Raw genomic sequence first — 18,761 nt, forward strand, 5'->3', positions numbered from 1 at the left:
GTTCACTTGAGTATTTATTTTTACCTACATTATTTTTACACGTCTAGTACAATTATGTGGTTTTGTAGAATAGAGTAATTCTTCTAATAATTGGGCACAACATGTGTCTTCCGTTGATAATGGATTAAATATCTTTCTCAACTGTTAACATAGCTACAAGATTAACATATCATATTTGTCTGATTTTAAATGAACACGAAGAACAGGGATGAAACATTTGTCTGATTTTAAATGAACACGAAGAACATAGATGAAAAAAATAGCTATAGTAAGAAATTTACTTTAGCTCTATGGTTAAATGTTGAGATCTATCTATCTATCTATCTATCTATCTATCTATCTATCTATCTATCTATCTATCTATCTATCTATCTATCTATCTATCTATCTATCTATCTATCTATCTATCTATCTATCTATCTATCTATCTATCTATCTATCTATCTATCTATCTAGGCAGAATTTTTTTCTCTATATAGGGTTGATATGGCAACTTGTAGGCTAACAAAAAAATGGTCATGCCAGCATGTGCAGACAGTTTTAAACTGTATGTTACAACCGAACCAGCCCTGCGTTTAGTTTATACCCTGCTAACCCTACTTCATGCAAGTGGGGAAAATAATATTAACCACAAAATGAGATTGATTTTCACAATAATTTCAGATCAATAGCAATTCAACCAGATCAATTCCAGCTAAATATTGTTTAATTTAAATATATGCTGCATTACAAATATTTTTTTTGTAAAGGCTGTTTCATGTTGTCTTTAACTAAATCGAATCATAATTGGAATATGTAGTTGGGATACGAGTCACACAAGATCTAAGTAATCTGTATAAATTGTTTCACAATGGCTTTTCGCCAGCCTGTCAGCATCTGAATGTTCTGGCCGTCACGTTCCAATCAGAGATTTCACACAAGTCTTTGTCATAGTCCCTCAGTCAGACAGAAGCGGGCAGATTTTAAACAGACCAATAAATGTCCACATATTTATCATTGAGTAATTGAGATGGCCAAAACTAATGCTAAAGCTTTTACTTAAGAGTTGATCTCCATGGCAACAGGCTATTATGGGAAAGCTCTCTCTCTCTCTCTCTCTCTCTCTCTCTCTCTCTCTCTCTCTCTCTCTCTCTCTCTCTCTCTCTCTCTCTCTCTCTCTCTCTCTCTCTCTCTCTGTAATTGTGCTTGTGCTGTTGTTAGGCTGGCAATACTGCAACTGGATTAGCTCATACAAAAGACGCAAACGCCATTTCCTGCCTGTGGACATGCCAAATAACAGGAAGTGCATGCTGAGATATAAATAATGAAAGATCTGTGAACTTATTATTGACTGCTTGGTAAAGTGGTTTTCGGAATATTAGTCTCAAAAGTAAAGGGCACTCGCCACCTCTGGTTTCTCTAAATGCCACCTCCACCTCATCTGCACTGGCAAAGTCCACAAAATGCAAACTGCTGCCGAAGCCGTATTCATATATAGCCGTAAAACATAATATCGCCACTATCAATATGGTAATTTTCCCAGCCAAGCCCTAGAGATCATAAAGCTTGTATTTGGTAGCAACTTTCAATAATAAAAAGGGAGGGTGTTCTTGAGACTGCATCCTGTGTTTAAAAGCCCTATTAAATCACAATGTGGTTGTAACCAAGGCCCTGTATCTCGCATTGAAGGTCACCTTATAACAGCCTCTGGATGTAGAATGTCTTCAGTGGTTCGCTAATAGAAACTATGGCAAACATCTCACAGGGCTTATCTTCCTATCTGCTACAAAATCTCTACCATCTGGGGGATTTTTTATTCACAGTTGTGAGACTAAGGCATAGTAATCTAAAGATACTATTTGCCTATTTTATAAAATACATCAATAATTCATAACTGACTAATAGGGTCTACATATTTTATCCAGCATAGTAAGATTGAAAAGTTGTGTGTGAAACAGCCAGGTGTTACTATGGCACTTAACTCTTTCCGCTCTGGTGTTTTTGGTCATTAATATTTTGTTGTATGAATATCTGAACATGCAACGAAACAACAGATCCTCAGCTTTAAAAACCTGTTTTATTTTAGCTTTATGCATTCTTTTTTATGAACACTTCACATTCTTACCACTTCCTGGATTGACATTTCACTCTGTAACATAAGGCCATTTTGATTTATATGCTGTTTATTGTTAATGATTGCAATGGCAGGGAATTGTTTTCTCATGAATGACGAGTCAACTTGTCAAGTCAGGGAAAGAGTTAAGATTATGGGCCAGATTTACCAAACAGGGCAAATTAGCAATTTCATAATAGCACCAATGGGAGTGGAAAGTTCTGCACGTGATCTACTGTTAGAAAGTTCTGCACGTGATCTACTCCCTCTATGCATAATCGCATAAACATTCATTTGTCCCGTTGTCGATAAAAGCACTTAATGAGCAATTTTGATTATGGCAATCATGTTTTAAATAATATTTTTTTATATAATAAAATAATCATGTGTATATTTAATAGGTATTTTTATAGGGTTTCATGAATTGATGTACGTATGGAATTTATTTATGTCTGTATGTGTTGACTGTTGCTTTTTTCCCATTGTGTGTCTTTAATAAATCCTGACAGTATTTTTTTAACGCCAAAAGGAAGTTTGCACTATTGCAAGCTGTTAGTAAATCTGGCCTTATATCTATAGTTCAGTCATACTATTGTGGCACAAGCGGATATGTCCTTCACATGCAATCTGCAAACAATCATTGCTAAATAGTACAAGCTGATTAAGCTAAACAGCCTCTGCAGCCAAAGAGGTTGTGTTCTCAACATTTAAAGAGTCTGGTTCATTGTGTGTTGTAGGCTAGTCCTTCAACACTCTATTAGAGTTCATCTGAACCCCTCCACCTCCCCCAGCTCCACCTGTCATCAAGACCAAAAGCATTAACAGTGTCATATTCATTAACATGCTTTTTTAAAGACAATTTATTAATCAAAAACAAGTAAATAAATACAACAAATTATGCAATTGATGATATGACTCACAATGCTCATACTAGCAATGCTGGGAAACAACCATTGACTCAAAGGTGTTTATGCATTTTAATGTTTTAAACAGAAACTCGATTCATAACCCTGGTCATCTTTTGTTCTGTTTCAGAATAAGATCATTCTGGACCCGCTAACATTTAGTGAGGCTCGCTTCAGGCCGTCACTGGAGGAACGTCTGGAGAGCATCATAAGCGGCGCCGCCCTCATGGCCGACTCGTCCTGCACACGCGACGATCGGCGCGAGCGCATCGTAGCCGAGTGCAACGCCGTGCGCCAGGCCCTGCAAGACCTGCTGAGCGAGTACATGAACAATGTAAGTCCTGAACATCATTTTCCACTATGTAGGAGGTCTCAATGTTTTTTGAGCACATTTTTTGTTGTTGTTAGTAGCACTTTATTTTATAGTCCTGTTCGCCATGTACATGTACTCACATAATGTAACTGGGTAATAACTAGGTACTAACCCTGAACCTACCCCTAAACCTTATCCTATGTTATCTTATATTACCTAGTACTTTCTTAGGTAAGTACATGTAAGTCTGCATACTGTTAGATAAAGTGCACCTGTGTCTTTTTAGGTTTTCTGTTTATTTTGGGAGGATATTTTTATTCATTTGTTTTGTATTTAGCTTTGAACAAGGCTTACTTGCTGTTTAAATATGTTTCTCAAAGTTTTGTGTGGGGACTAATCGTGGCAAGGTATTTTTCCTTTATTCAGACACATCCTGTGTTGATTATGATTCATCCCTAAGGCTTTATGGCTAGACAACAATATTTTTCTCTAACAACCATGGTTAAAGTATAGCATGCCTTTCAGGGAATTGGCACATACCATATAAATACAGACAGTATTTATCATATAGTAGTTAATTATTCATCAGTGCTGGCATGGAACATGAAGAGCTCTTTGCATGGACAGTCTTAGCGTCATGACATATAGTGCACTATTTTAGGCTATGTGAGGCTATATCAGGTTAAGTACATTTCTGAAGTTTTAAGTGCCTTCATTGCATCGAAACTTCCCGAATGAAACTTTCGTTTTCATGTGTCCTTTGCTAAATCAAGGTATTAACCTTATTCACTAAAATATTTACGGTACCAGTATATATGGTGGCGTGCATATACAAGCAATGCTGTATTCTTCAAATCTATCTCCTTCCCTTCAGATAGATACTGATAGGTACTGATGGATATATACTGATTGTTCAATTTGGGAAAGTTCACCAGTTAAAAGGGTCTTAATATTCTTTGATAAATCAATACTCTGACCTTTACTCTTTCACAAACCCTTCTCTTATGTGTCTCTGTTTTGTTGTCCTTGGCTCAAATGAAAGACTTTAAGGCATATAATCCTATAGAATTATCAAGATGTTGCATATGCATATGTGCATATGTGTCTTTCTTTTTGTGTGTATGTCAATTACGTTGAAACAGGTGTCACAACGCCCCTGGCAAGTGTTCTGTAGTATTGATCACTATGGTATCAATGGGCCTGTCTGGCTCTGATGCTGTGCAGTAATCAATGGCTTCTACCCGGCTATAATCTAATGCATGTTTCCTAGTGCTGGTGTGCTCAAGCACCATACGGGAACAGAGGGATATTAAATACAACCTCTCATTCGATTAGCGATGCCCCTTTAGTCAAAACACAACGCCGGTGGAGATGAATATCACATCAGCACTCAAATTACAAGCTCCTGCTCTGGGAGGAAATGTGTTTGTGTTGCTAGGACGCTTGTTTTATGAGTTTTAGTCTCTTAACAGATTCATATTGTAATGCTTTTTTTGGTATGTATGCATATCTTTGTAGAGGTTTGAATATTTTCATTAGCATAAATGTGTTCCCTATGCACTTGTTATATATAACGTACATTAATGTATTTTGCATCCAGATAGTATATGGATATTCTTTAACTGCGTTTACAGGCTGATGCTGTTATATAAAACATTTTGTCTCAACAGAGCCATGGTAGTACAGAATACAGCACGTTTACAAGTCAACTTTATTGGCTTTTAGCTTCTGGAAAGTATAGGTACAATAGGTATCTAGAAATGGTGTCTGATTTCGCCATTGCTTTAGTTTCACTTCTAACACCTCGCCACCTTTCTTCCACCTTTTGCTCTAATCGTTCTTCAAGCTCAAGCCTGAACGACTTGTGGAACGGCACAAGCTTGATCAATGTGCTGGTTTGCAATAAATTAAGTTCAAGTGACAAGAGAATGTCCATACTTGTCTTGGCTGGTGGTGATTGTTGATTGGAGACACCCGCCCAAGCTCCCAGACCCCTGCTGAATCATCAGAATTGGCTGATTTAGTCACGGCAGCCTGGACAGGCCAATCTATCAATTGATCGGTTGGAGTAATGCATTGCTGACCTGGGTCAAGGGAGCTTGGGCTTGTGGCTAGAGGTTGAAAGGGTCCAGGGCTTTGTGGTTGTGGTGGTTCACCTCCTCAGACTGGCCTGCAGTGCACTAAAAAGGATTTAGGGAGTTGGTTAGTAGAGCTTAATCTTACACTTAGCAGGACGTGGCACTCTGGCTTCCACACCGCGTTTAAAGAAGATGGATGCCTATGTTCTTCGGGCCTCCAGGGGTCTACATAGAAAGGCTTGATCAAGAGACAGGGTCTCCAAACACTCCATCAACCTAACAACGTTGCAGCCAGCCACATGAATGCAGAGCAAAAAATATTGCGACCCAAAATATTACTTGGGAAGAACTCAACGAGTAGAGAAGGAAATAGAAAGTTAATCTGGTGTTAACACCTACTTCATACTGCAGTTTTGGGGATGGATGAAGATGCTGTTTTGTGACTCAATATTAAAAGTTGGGTCACTAACAATTTATGTGTATCTTACACCACAAATAGTTGTTTGACTAGGACATTTTTCATTCCTGGGTTGGAACATTTCCTTTTTAAGTGCTTTTGTTGTTTTGTTGAAGAATGCGCAACCTTAAGTAAAACACAGCGCTCATCACTGTCACTTCACCAGCCGCCCAATCACAGTGGAGGAGGGGTCGGAATAAATTATAAAACCAACCAACCAACCAACCAACCAACCACATTATGCTTGTACAACAGATAAAAACAAGCAGCATAATAATGGAACAAAATAATTTTAAATAACAGCCAAAGCAAATACTTTACATTTTATCTGCATTTTTATATAGAATCAACACAGAAACAACTTATCTGTGAAATGCAATACTAGTAACACTTATGCGGATATTCAATATCATAACAAGCAAAGAGTCTCATATAAAGAAATGCTGCATGTTTAAACGCTCAAGCGCTCACAGCTAGGCGGTTTCAGCAGAGAGCCTGCCATTTTCAGCTGGATAAAAGCGCTTTGCTGGACACACATCCTAAATTTAAAGGGCATTTGATTAAACAAAAATGTGGTCATATTCCTGGATTGTAATTAACTCACTTTTAGCAGAATACTAACATATCCATATGTTCAAAGTTGAAATGAGCTAGATACAATAGAAAAGTCATTTTGTTTATAAAAAGTTTTTCTTTTGTAAAGTTGACTTTTTAAATTAAAAGTATGTACACTAACGTTATATAGAAATTTGAGATAAAATAAATAAATAATTGAGCAACACACAGTAAAAGTTATTTATTTTCCAAATGTCTTTAAATGAATCGATTAAGTGAATGAATCAATGGCTCGTTCATAAATATAGCCTCAGTACAAAATAGCCACTAACAAACTACTGTTTTCAAATTCAGTGACTGAATCAGCATTTTTAAGTGATTTGTTTGAGTGAGTGATTCAGTGGCTCAGTAATTCATAATGAAAGAGAAACTTGTATAAGAGTAAAGCACAATAACTGTATTATATTATATTTATAACCACTAGTATTTGTAGCATTTGGAAGTATGGTCCTTTTTAAATGTATAGTTATTTTTGAATATAAAAAGATATAGGGCAGGACTTGATTTATCCATCTATATATATTTATGAATTCAAGGCATGGGGCAGTAAGCAAATGGGAACAGCTTATTGGGACCTGAAGAGGTGAAAATGCAGCGGAGAGGACAGACCTACATTTTTACATTCAAAAGCAGAATGTTCTAGAACTTATGAAGTTTTTATTTGAAATCCTCAACATAACATGACATTTTTTTCCTCAAAATGAATAATTTGCAGGGATATGATATTATATTATAAATCTGATTTGTTTTTGGTGGGCCTTTTAAATATATAAAAAGTTGATATTTAGCTAATTTTAGGTCTATTGGATGCATAGTTCAGAATGTTCCAGAACCTGTTAAGGTTTTTATTTTATTTTTTATATTTAAATAAAAGGTCTGAGTTCTAGAAAAAGTTACAGAATGTTGTGACTTTCTGCCCATCTCCCTAGGATAGCTAATAACAAGCTGTCGTGACATGACACGCTAATGTCATGTGACTGCTGGTGCCTCTGCACAGTGTCCTCCCAGCCACACAAGCGCTTTGATGCCTCGATTTGGCAAGTGCTAGACACCGTCTCACTGGACAAGACCAGTCATTTCAGAGAAAATAACCCACAGCATGCACAAGAAAAAGGCCTTTCTTTCGCTCTCACCATCTATCTCACTCCGTCTGCATTGGTGCAAAAACCTGCCCCCAAAGACACAAACAAAAATACACATGCATATCACACATTCCTTTAAGCTTTCAAGCAAAGCCTCCTGCAAACATCTCCTGTGATTTTGCTCTCTCTACTTTTATCTTCTGCTAGCACGACTTTCGCTATTCTATTAACCTGGCTACAAGAATTTGTGTCATCTTAGTTCCCATGTAGCCTGGCTGACGATTGAGGTAACTTTCATAGCTGTTGGCTACAACTAGTATTTGTAGCATTTGGAAGTATGTTTGGCATCTCCTGCATCCATTACCAGTGACTGGAGAGGAAAACACAGCGTGATAGTCTGCAGGGAATCGGGACTCATGTGAGCTTTTGCTTTCCACATCTGAAGAGACAAACGAGGCTTTGCGTTTTCCAAGACTTTAACTGCATCTCTACTTAATGGCTCATGCTGATTGTTTAACTTTTGCAACCTCGATCTTTCCGAACTCATTAGACATCATAACCTCCTTTTCCTTCTCTTGGTTTCTCCTAGCTGACAAAGGTTCCTGCTGCAGCATTATACATGAGAACCAACATTATATGACACGTTCTTCCTTACTTCACCCAAAACAGTTAGCATGGATGTTGTTTTTCCTGTATTTATGTGTATTTAAGTATTTTCCAACCGGAAGTATGAGAAAATATGTTGTCAAAAAAAGAGAAGCTTTAAGATCTCCCAGCATTTTTCCCTGCCAAAACAAAAGAATACTAATAATTTTTTCTATAGCATCTTTTATATAAGCAATGATGCTCAAAATGCTTTACCATTGTATATGAAGTACTTTATACGTCTTGCCGGTTTCCGCAATTAATTCAGTAATTTCAAGTTAAGACAGGTTTCTGTGTGCACAGTTGTGGCTTGTTTGTATATAGGCAGGCAGGTCAAAGCCCTACCAACATATTTGTTAACTTTAAAACCAGCTTTGTAATTTGTTAATCATAAATGCATGCAGTTCCCTTATCGAGGAAACTTCCCACTGTGTCGGAACGACGAAATGGGGAATGCTCCCTAAGCATCAGCGAATCTGAAGTCCCAATAGAAACTAGTCCAATCCGATTGGCGTGCGTGATGACGTCATTGTGACGGCATACCCGGAAGTATAAAAGGGGAGCCGGCGCATAATGGCGGCAGTATTTGCTCTTCAGCAGGCGCTTTCTGTACTGTCTGTCTATTTACTGTTGTTTTGTCCAGTTGCGAGTGGTGTGTGAAATTTATTTTAAAAAGATGGAAAAGAGAGTTTAAGCAGTGTGTGCATCCTTGCCGTCGTTACATCTCCGGCTTGGATGCACACCTGCTTTGTGTGCAGTGTCTGGGTGTTCAGCACACTCGGGCGGCTCTCGAGGGAGCCACAGCGGGACTTGTCAGAGGGTTTCGGGACTGCCGCGGCACTTTCCCAATCCTCCTCTGTCAGTTCCAACGATCTTCCTCCCAGTGTGGAAGCCCGCTTGGCGGCATCTTCCCCCGGGTTGGAGGGTCCGATGCTTGAGCTGTCTGATTCTGAGGAATTAGATGTGCTCAGCATCGAGGTGGGTGACGTTAAAACACCATACACACTGCTTCATTCATAAAATAAGGTACTCGGGCAGTCCCCGAGGGGGCTGCCTGTAGTAACCCGGTGTTCTCCGTTCCCGTGCGGAAGCCCGCGATGCGGCTCTTCCCTGGGATGGAGAACCAGATGCTTTAGCAATCTGATTCCGAGGAATTAGATGTGCTCAGCATCGAGGTGGGTGACGTTAAAACACCATACACACTGCTTCATTCATAAAATAAGGTGCTAGATTTATTTGACTTTGAGGAGTTAGGTATTTCAGCCTATCATCCAAATTGTGTGTGTATATTTATTGCTCCGGGGAGCGATCGAGGTCGCCTCCTCTGTGGAGTCTTCTGGAAGTCGATGCTGCGATCCGCCGTCTACGACGCTCGGGCCACATTGGCTTCCAGCGAACGCACGCTGCTTTAGCCGCCTCTAGAAAGACTGCAGCTGGGCAGCGAACGCGTTCGCACAACGAAAATCCTCCTCGACTAAGCCCTGCCGGGTGGCCGCTTCAGGGGGTCGGGCAGGAGGCTCGGTGGGTACCAGAGACCAGCTTTGAGAGGCTGGTTCCCCTAGTAGGATATATCAGCGCATAGTCATTATGCTCCTAATATATCTGCTTGGGCCCTGTGTACCGTGGGCAAAGGGTACAGACTGCAGTTCAGTATTCCAATACCGAAGTCATCGTTGTGGTCTGAATGGTGGTGTGCCCAGCCCAGTGGCCTGCTGGCCAGCCCCTTCTCCCGAGGTGCGATCGAGGTCGCCTCCTCTGTGGAGTTTTCAGCGTCGACTGAGTGAAGTAAACGAGAGCTCGCCACCTCAAAATGCAGGCTCGATCTCGCGTTGCCGAGGCAGCGCGTGCATTACGGGTCTGCAACAAAAGTGAACACACGCTATCTGTGTACATGTGATACTGTTTGGCGAGGCATGCTGTCAGCCCCTGAGGGTGCTGGCTGTGGTCGTTGAGAAATATCTCGCAGCGTACAGAAACCACGATTAATCGAAATCGAACCGCAATCGCGATTTGGCTTGTGTGCGATTATGAAAGCTCAAAGGCTGCGATTTTAATTAAATAAATGAAGGCCCAGTGTGTTAGCGAAGAGCGGCTCTGTGATAAACGCTGCTCCGTCTGAAAGACTGCGAGTCGCTTATAACGTGCATTTGAAAAAGCAACAGGAGTCAAACATCTTCACAAACTAGTGAAGCGTTCATAAACCTGTTCAACAAAAGACAACGTTTAATAACATGTTTTACCTCACTTCATATCGTCAGGCAGTGTTTGTGAGCTGATGTGGCTTCTTATCAGAGTGAGGCAGACGATGCGTTCTTTTATAGCATTCTATCTCAATCAGCACTGCATTATAATACACTTTGTTATTATGAAAATACCCATGACGGCTTGAAGAACTCAAAAACACCATATTTTGCTGCAGTCGTGTTTATTGTCGTCATGTTTAATCAAAGCGTCTATATCTTCTGTTTACACAGCGTTAGCTTCACATCATGGATTTCCATAGACAGTAAAAGAAAACTAAGGTAAATTACTTCTCTGAGGCAAATGTGGCGGTTTCTGCTCGAGGGCGCCCTCTGGCTTTCAGTATGAATTAAAAACTTTTGGGTAATCAATAATAATAAACTTAAATATAGCTGCAAGCAGCCATTATCGGGGCCAAGCGCAAAGAAGAAGACAAGACATGCCAGCATGGCTGGAAGTCTCAAGCCAACTGCAACAATGAGCCATTAAGGACCTATTAAGTTGATTTTAGGCAAAATAGCAGTCAAATTTTAAATACAGTCAATAATAATGGTTTAATGGTTTATCACTTTCGACCAATAGGTGTCACTGTTACGAAACTGATGTGGTTTAGTCAGATTGAGATGACAATGACACATGCAAAGTTTGGTGTCAATATGTCAAAGCATTGCAGAGATACAGCCTCAAGAGTAATTTTTGCATCATGGCTCAACTCTGTTGCAGTGGTATATGAAAACTGTTTTGTCTATCAATCCGAAATCCATAACTATTTGTCAGCATGGTCTGAAGACGATACGGATCAATTTTGGTGAAAATCGGACAAACGGTCTAGGATGAGTTTGAAAAAGTAGGTTTTTAACAAATAACAAGACGGAGGACAGATAGGTTTGCAAAATATGGCACAATTGGTATCCATGTTCTCGGCATGAGCCATTGACTGTATTATGACCAGTTTCATTACAATGGGTTAATTTAATCAAAAGTTATTAGCATTTCTGTACATTTTATTACAACTTTTGACCACAAGGTGGCGCTACCCCGAAACTTTTTGAGTATCTTCAGGACATGGAGCGGAAGACACATACCGAGTTTTGTAATGATACACTAGTGCATTCTTAAATTATAGCATTAGCATTTTAAACCGTAATACTGCATTGAAGTCAATGGGAATTTCATGTTTTGTTTTATTATAGCGCCACCAAGAGGCACAATCCCACCAATTTTTTTATGTGTCCTCATAGTGAGCCCATACATATGTGTGTCAAGTTTGGTGAAAATATCTCATTTTGTTTTGGAGTTATAGACATTTATATGAAAAAACACGTAAAAAAGGACTGACACCTGACTTTGATTGGATTTTACTACCCCTTACTATCAATATTTTGAGATTTGGGCATTAGCGTATTGCTATCGACCTATGTTTCCGAACTTCTGAGGCTGGTTTCGTCTCGATCGGACTAGCGGTTTCGAAGATATCAGCAAATGTTTTTTAAGCACTAAATTACAACTCTGCGCAAACCATATGCCGAAACCTGGCAAGTCTGGTATCGTTGGAGTCGGCAAGGATTCAGGAGACCAAAAAACACACTCCCATCAAAATATGTCAACCACACCCAAAGTTATAAGCGTTTGAAAAAAAAAATTCTCCACTAGGTGGCGCTGTTTCGAAACTTCTCAGGCTACTTCAGGGCATCGTGGTGATGACCCATACCAAGTTTCATAACAATCTGTTCATGCGTTCATAAAATACAGCATTTTTGCACATAATTCAAAATGGCCGACATCCAAAATGGCCGACATGGTAAAATTGGATATCAGTCAACTCGGCATGACGCCCTGAATCTAATGAGACCAATTTTATGATTTTTGGATAAACGGTTCAGAAGTTATAAGCCAAAATAGGCATTTTTCGTATCTCCGGACAGGTAGGTGGCGCTGCGCCGAAACGCTGCATGTTGCTTCAAGTCATGCTTGTGATGACATGTACCAAGGTTGGTTTGAATACGATAAAGCGTTGCGGAGATATAGCCTTTAGTGTGTTTTTGCAACCTCCACGTAAAATTTGTTTGTGCGTTTATTGAAAACGATTGGACGAATCAACTTGAATTCCATAACTTTTTGTCAACATGCTCTGAAGATGATCTGTTTCAATTTTCGTGAAAATCGGAGCAACGGCCTAGGAGGAGTTTGAAAAAGTAGGTTTTTCAGAAAATTCAAAATGGCGGGAAAATTTGCATACCGGAAAATGACATCATAGGGTGAAATCGAATCGGCTTGAGCCAAGGAATCCGATGAAAAAAGAATTTTGTTTCTAGCCCTTAGGGGTCAAAAGTTATAAGCATAAATATGAGTGAAACTTTGGACAGGTGGTGGCGCTAGAGGGATTGAGTTAGAGGCACCAAATTTGCTATAGTGACAGCTCAGACTGGCCTCTATGAGTGTGCCAAATTTCACAACTTTTTACCATACGGTTCTATGGGCTGCCAGAGACTCCTATGGCGGAAGAAGAAGCAGAATAATAAATATAGCTGCAAGCAGCCATTATCGGGGCCAAGCGCAAAGAAGAAGACAAGACATGCCAGCATGGCTGGAAGTCTCAAGCCAACTGCAACAATGAGCCATTAAGGACCTATTAAGTTGATTTTAGGCAAAATAGCAGTCAAATTTTAAATACAGTCAATAATAATGGTTTAATGGTTTATCACTTTCGACCAATAGGTGTCACTGTTACGAAACTGATGTGGTTTAGTCAGATTGAGATGACAATGACACATGCAAAGTTTGGTGTCAATATGTCAAAGCATTGCAGAGATACAGCCTCAAGAGTAATTTTTGCATCATGGCTCAACTCTGTTGCAGTGGTATATGAAAACTGTTTTGTCTATCAATCCGAAATCCATAAGTATTTGTCAGCATGGTCTGAAGACGATACGGATCAATTTTGGTGAAAATCGGACAAACGGTCTAGGATGAGTTTGAAAAAGTAGATTTTTAACAAATAACAAGACGGAGCACAGATATGTTTGCAAAATATGGCAAAATTGGTATCTATCTTCTCGGCATGAGCCAATGAATGTATTATGACCAGTCTCATTACAATAGGCTAATTTAATCAAAAGTTATTAGCATTTTTGTACATTTTATTACAACTTTTGACCACAAGGTGGCGCTGCCCCGAAACTTTTTGAATATCTTCGGGACATAGAGCGGAAGACACATACCGAGTTTTGTAACGATACACTAGTGCATTCTTAAATTATAGCATTAGCATTTTAAACCGTAATACTGCATTGAAGTCAATGGGAATTTCATGTTTTGTTTTATTATAGCGCCACCAAGAGGCACAATCCCACCAATTTTTTTATGTGTCCTCGTAGTGAGCCCATACATATGTGTGTCAAGTTTGGTGAAAATATTTCATTTTGTTTTGGAGTTATAGACATTTATATGAAAAAAACACGTAAAAAATGACTGACACCTGACTTTGATTGGATTTTACTACCCCTTACTATCAATATTTTGAGATTTGGGCATTAGCGTATAGCTATCGACCTATGTTTTCGAACTTCTGAGGCTGGTTTCGTCTCGATCGGACTAGCGGTTTCGAAGATATCAGCAAATGTTTTTTAAGCACTAAATTACAACTCTGCGCAAACCATATGCCGAAACCTGGCAAGTCTGGTATCGTTGGAGTCGGCAAGGATTCAGGAGACCAAAAAACACACTCCCATCAAAATATGTCAACCACACCCAAAGTTATAAGCGTTTGAAAAAAAAAATTCTCCACTAGGTGGCGCTGTTTCGAAACTTCTCAGGCTACTTCAGGGCATCGTGGTGATGACCCATACCAAGTTTCATAACAATCTGTTCATGCGTTCATAAAATACAGCATTTTTGCACATAATTCAAAATGGCCGACATCCAAAATGGCCGACATGGTAAAATTGGATATCAGTCGACTCGGCATGACGCCCTGAATCTAATGAGACCAATTTTATGATTTTTGGATAAACGGTTCAGAAGTTATAAGCCAAAATAGGCATTTTTCGTATCTCCGGACAGGTAGGTGGCGCTGCGCCGAAACGCTGCATGTTGCTTCAAGTCATGCTTGTGATGACATGTACCAAGGTTGGTTTGAATACGATAAAGCGTTGCGGAGATATAGCCTTTAGTGTGTTTTTGCAACCTCCACGTAAAATTTGTTTGTGCGTTTATTGAAAACGATTGGACGAATCAACTTGAATTCCATAACTTTTTGTCAACATGCTCTGAAGATGATCTGTTTCAATTTTCGTGAAAATCGGAGCAACGGCCTAGGAGGAGTTCGAAAAAGTAGGTTTTTCAGAAAATTCAAAATGGCGGGAAAATTTGCATACCGGAAAATGACATCATAGGGTGAAATCGAATCGGCTTGAGCCAAGGAATCCGATGAAAAAAGAATTTTGTTTCTAGCCCTTAGGGGTCAAAAGTTATAAGCATAAATATGAGTGAAACTTTGGACAGGTGGTGGCGCTAGAGGGATTGAGTTAGAGGCACCAAATTTGCTATAGTGACAGCTCAGACTGGCCTCTATGAGTGTGCCAAATTTCACAACTTTTTACCATACGGTTCTATGGGCTGCCAGAGACTCCTATGGCGGAAGAAGAAGAAGAAGAAGAAGAAGAAGAAGAAGAAGAAGAAGAAGCAGAATAATAATAATAGGAACACTAACGATTTCAATAGGTGCCTCCGCACCTTCGGTGCTTGGCCCCTAAATATAGCTGCAAGCAGCCATTATCGGGGCCAAGCGCAAAGAAGAAGACAAGACATGCCAGCATGGCTGGAAGTCTCAAGCCAACTGCAACAATGAGCCATTAAGGACCTATTAAGTTGATTTTAGGCAAAATAGCAGTCAAATTTTAAATACAGTCAATAATAATGGTTTAATGGTTTATCACTTTCGACCAATAGGTGTCACTGTTACGAAACTGATGTGGTTTAGTCAGATTGAGATGACAATGACACATGCAAAGTTTGGTGTCAATATGTCAAAGCATTGCAGAGATACAGCCTCAAGAGTAATTTTTGCATCATGGCTCAACTCTGTTGCAGTGGTATATGAAAACTGTTTTGTCTATCAATCCGAAATCCATAACTATTTGTCAGCATGGTCTGAAGACGATACGGATCAATTTTGGTGAAAATCGGACAAACGGTCTAGGATGAGTTTGAAAAAGTAGATTTTTAACAAATAACAAGATGGAGCACAGATATGTTTGCAAAATATGGCAAAATTGGTATCTATCTTCTCGGCATGAGCCAATGAATGTATTATGACCAGTCTCATTACAATAGGCTAATTTAATCAAAAGTTATTAGCATTTTTGTACATTTTATTACAACTTTTGACCACAAGGTGGCGCTGCCCCGAAACTTTTTGAATATCTTCGGGACATAGAGCGGAAGACACATACCGAGTTTTGTAACGATAGACTAGTGCATTCTTAAATTATAGCATTAGCATTTTAAACCGTAATACTGCATTGAAGTCAATGGGAATTTCATGTTTTGTTTTATTATAGCGCCACCAAGAGGCACAATCCCACCAATTTTTTTATGTGTCCTCGTAGTGAGCCCATACATATGTGTGTCAAGTTTGGTGAAAATATTTCATTAGGGGCCAAGCACCGAAGGTGCGGAGGCACCTATTGAAATCGTTAGTGTTCCTATTATTAGGGGCCAAGCACCGAAGGTGCGGAGGCACCTATTGAAATCGTTAGTGTTCCTATTATTAGGGGCCAAGCACCGAAGGTGCGGAGGCACCTATTGAAATCGTTAGTGTTCCTATTATTAGGGGCCAAGCACCGAAGGTGCGGAGGCACCTATTGAAATCGTTAGTGTTCCTATTATTATTATTCTGCTTCTTCTTCTTCTTCTTCTTTTTCTTCCGCCATAGGAGTCTCTGGCAGCCCATAGAACCGTATGGTAAAAAGTTGTGAAATTTGGCACACTCATAGAGGCCAGTCTGAGCTGTCACTATAGCAAATTTGGTGCCTCTAACTCAATCCCTCTAGCGCCACCACCTGTCCAAAGTTTCACTCATATTTATGCTTATAACTTTTGACCCCTAAGGGCTAGAAACAAAATTCTTTTTTCATCGGATTCCTTGGCTCAAGCCGATTCGATTTCACCCTATGATGTCATTTTCCGGTATGCAAATTTTCCCGCCATTTTGAATTTTCTGAAAAACCTACTTTTTCGAACTCCTCCTAGGCCGTTGCTCCGATTTTCACGAAAATTGAAACAGATCATCTTCAGAGCATGTTGACAAAAAGTTATGGAATTCAAGTTGATTCGTCCAATCGTTTTCAATAAACGCACAAACAAATTTTACGTGGAGGTTGCAAAAACACACTAAAGGCTATATCTCCACAACGCTTTATCGTATTCAAACCAAACTTGGTACATGTCATCACAAGCATGACCTGAAGCAACATGCAGCGTTTCGGCGCAGCGCCACCTACTGGTCCGGAGATACGAAAAATGCATATTTTGGCTTATAACTTCTGAACCGTTTATCCAAAAATCATAAAATTGGTCTCATTAGATTCAGGGCGTCATGCCGAGTCGACTGATATCCAATTTTACCATGTCGGCCATTTTGGATGTCGGCCATTTTGAATTATGTGCAAAAATGCTGTATTTTATGAACGCATGAACGGATTGTTACGAAACTTGGTATGGGTCATCACCACGATGCCCTGAAGTAGCCTGAGAAGTTTCGAAACAGCGCCACCTAGTGGAGAATTTTTTTTTTCAAACGCTTATAACTTTGGGTATGGTTGACATATTTTGATGGGAGTGTGTTTTTTGGTCTCCTGAATCCTTGCCGACTCCAACGATACCAGACTTGCCAGGTTTCGGCATATGGTTTGCGCAGAGTTGTAATTTAGTGCTTAAAAAACATTTGCTGATATCTTCGAAACCGCTAGTCCGATCGAGACGAAACCAGCCTCAGAAGTTCGGAAACATAGGTCGATAGCTATACGCTAATGCCCAAATCTCAAAATATTGATAGTAAGGGGTAGTAAAATCCAATCAAAGTCAGGTGTCAGTCCTTTTTTACGTGTTTTTTCATATAAATGTCTATAACTCCAAAACAAAATGAGATATTTTCACCAAACTTGACACACATATGTATGGGCTCACTATGAGGACACATAAAAAAATTGGTGGGATTGTGCCTCTTGGTGGCGCTATAATAAAACAAAACATGAAATTCCCATTGACTTCAATGCAGTATTATGGTTTAAAATGCTAATGCTATAATTTAAGAATGCATTAGCGTATCGTTACAAAACTCGGTATGTGTCTTCCGCTCCATGTCCTGAAGATACTCAAAAAGTTTCGGGGTAGCGCCACCTTGTGGTCAAAAGTTGTAATAAAATGTACAGAAATGCGAATAACTTTTGATTAAATTAACCCATTGTAATGAAACTGGTCATAATACAGTCAATGGCTCATGCCGAGAACATGGATACCAATTGTGCCATATTTTGCAAACCTATCTGTCCTCCGTCTTGTTATTTGTTAAAAACCTACTTTTTCAAACTCATCCTAGACCGTTTGTCCGATTTTCACCAAAATTGATCCGTATCGTCTTCAGACCATGCTGACAAATAGTTATGGATTTCGGATTGATAGACAAAACAGTTTTCATATACCACTGCAACAGAGTTGAGCCATGATGCAAAAATTACTCTTGAGGCTGTATCTCTGCAATGCTTTGACATATTGACACCAAACTTTGCATGTGTCATTGTCATCTCAATCTGACTAAACCACATCAGTTTCGTAACAGTGACACCTATTGGTCGAAAGTGATAAACCATTAAACCATTATTATTGACTGTATTTAAAATTTGACTGCTATTTTGCCTAAAATCAACTTAATAGGTCCTTAATGGCTCATTGTTGCAGTTGGCTTGAGACTTCCAGCCATGCTGGCATGTCTTGTCTTCTTCTTTGCGCTTGGCCCCGATAATGGCTGCTTGCAGCTATATTTATTATTCTGCTTCTTCTTCTTCTTCTTCTTCTTCTTCTTCTTCTTCTTCTTCCGCCATAGGAGTCTCTGGCAGCCCATAGAACCGTATGGTAAAAAGTTGTGAAATTTGGCACACTCATAGAGGCCAGTCTGAGCTGTCACTATAGCAAATTTGGTGCCTCTAACTCAATCCCTCTAGCGCCACCACCTGTCCAAAGTTTCACTCATATTTATGCTTATAACTTTTGACCCCTAAGGGCTAGAAACAAAATTCTTTTTTCATCGGATTCCTTGGCTCAAGCCGATTCGA

The 18,761-nt window shown here is 39.6% G+C and overlaps 1 protein-coding gene across 3 annotated transcripts in view; it reads left to right on the plus strand.

Annotated features, from left to right (window-relative positions):
- Window positions 1-18,761, plus strand: part of ctnna2 (catenin (cadherin-associated protein), alpha 2) — a 678,725-nt gene that overhangs the window by 209,730 nt on the left and 450,234 nt on the right. For all 3 annotated transcript variants that reach the window (XM_067441162.1, XM_067441164.1, XM_067441163.1), the window contains one exon: window positions 3,128-3,331. In XM_067441162.1, the coding sequence (XP_067297263.1) occupies window positions 3,128-3,331 (204 nt within the window). The remainder of the gene's footprint in view (window positions 1-3,127; window positions 3,332-18,761) is intronic.

The sequence above is a fragment of the Pseudorasbora parva genome, chromosome 4, assembly GCF_024679245.1.
Source record: "Pseudorasbora parva isolate DD20220531a chromosome 4, ASM2467924v1, whole genome shotgun sequence".
NCBI classification, from domain to species: domain Eukaryota; kingdom Metazoa; phylum Chordata; class Actinopteri; order Cypriniformes; family Gobionidae; genus Pseudorasbora; species Pseudorasbora parva.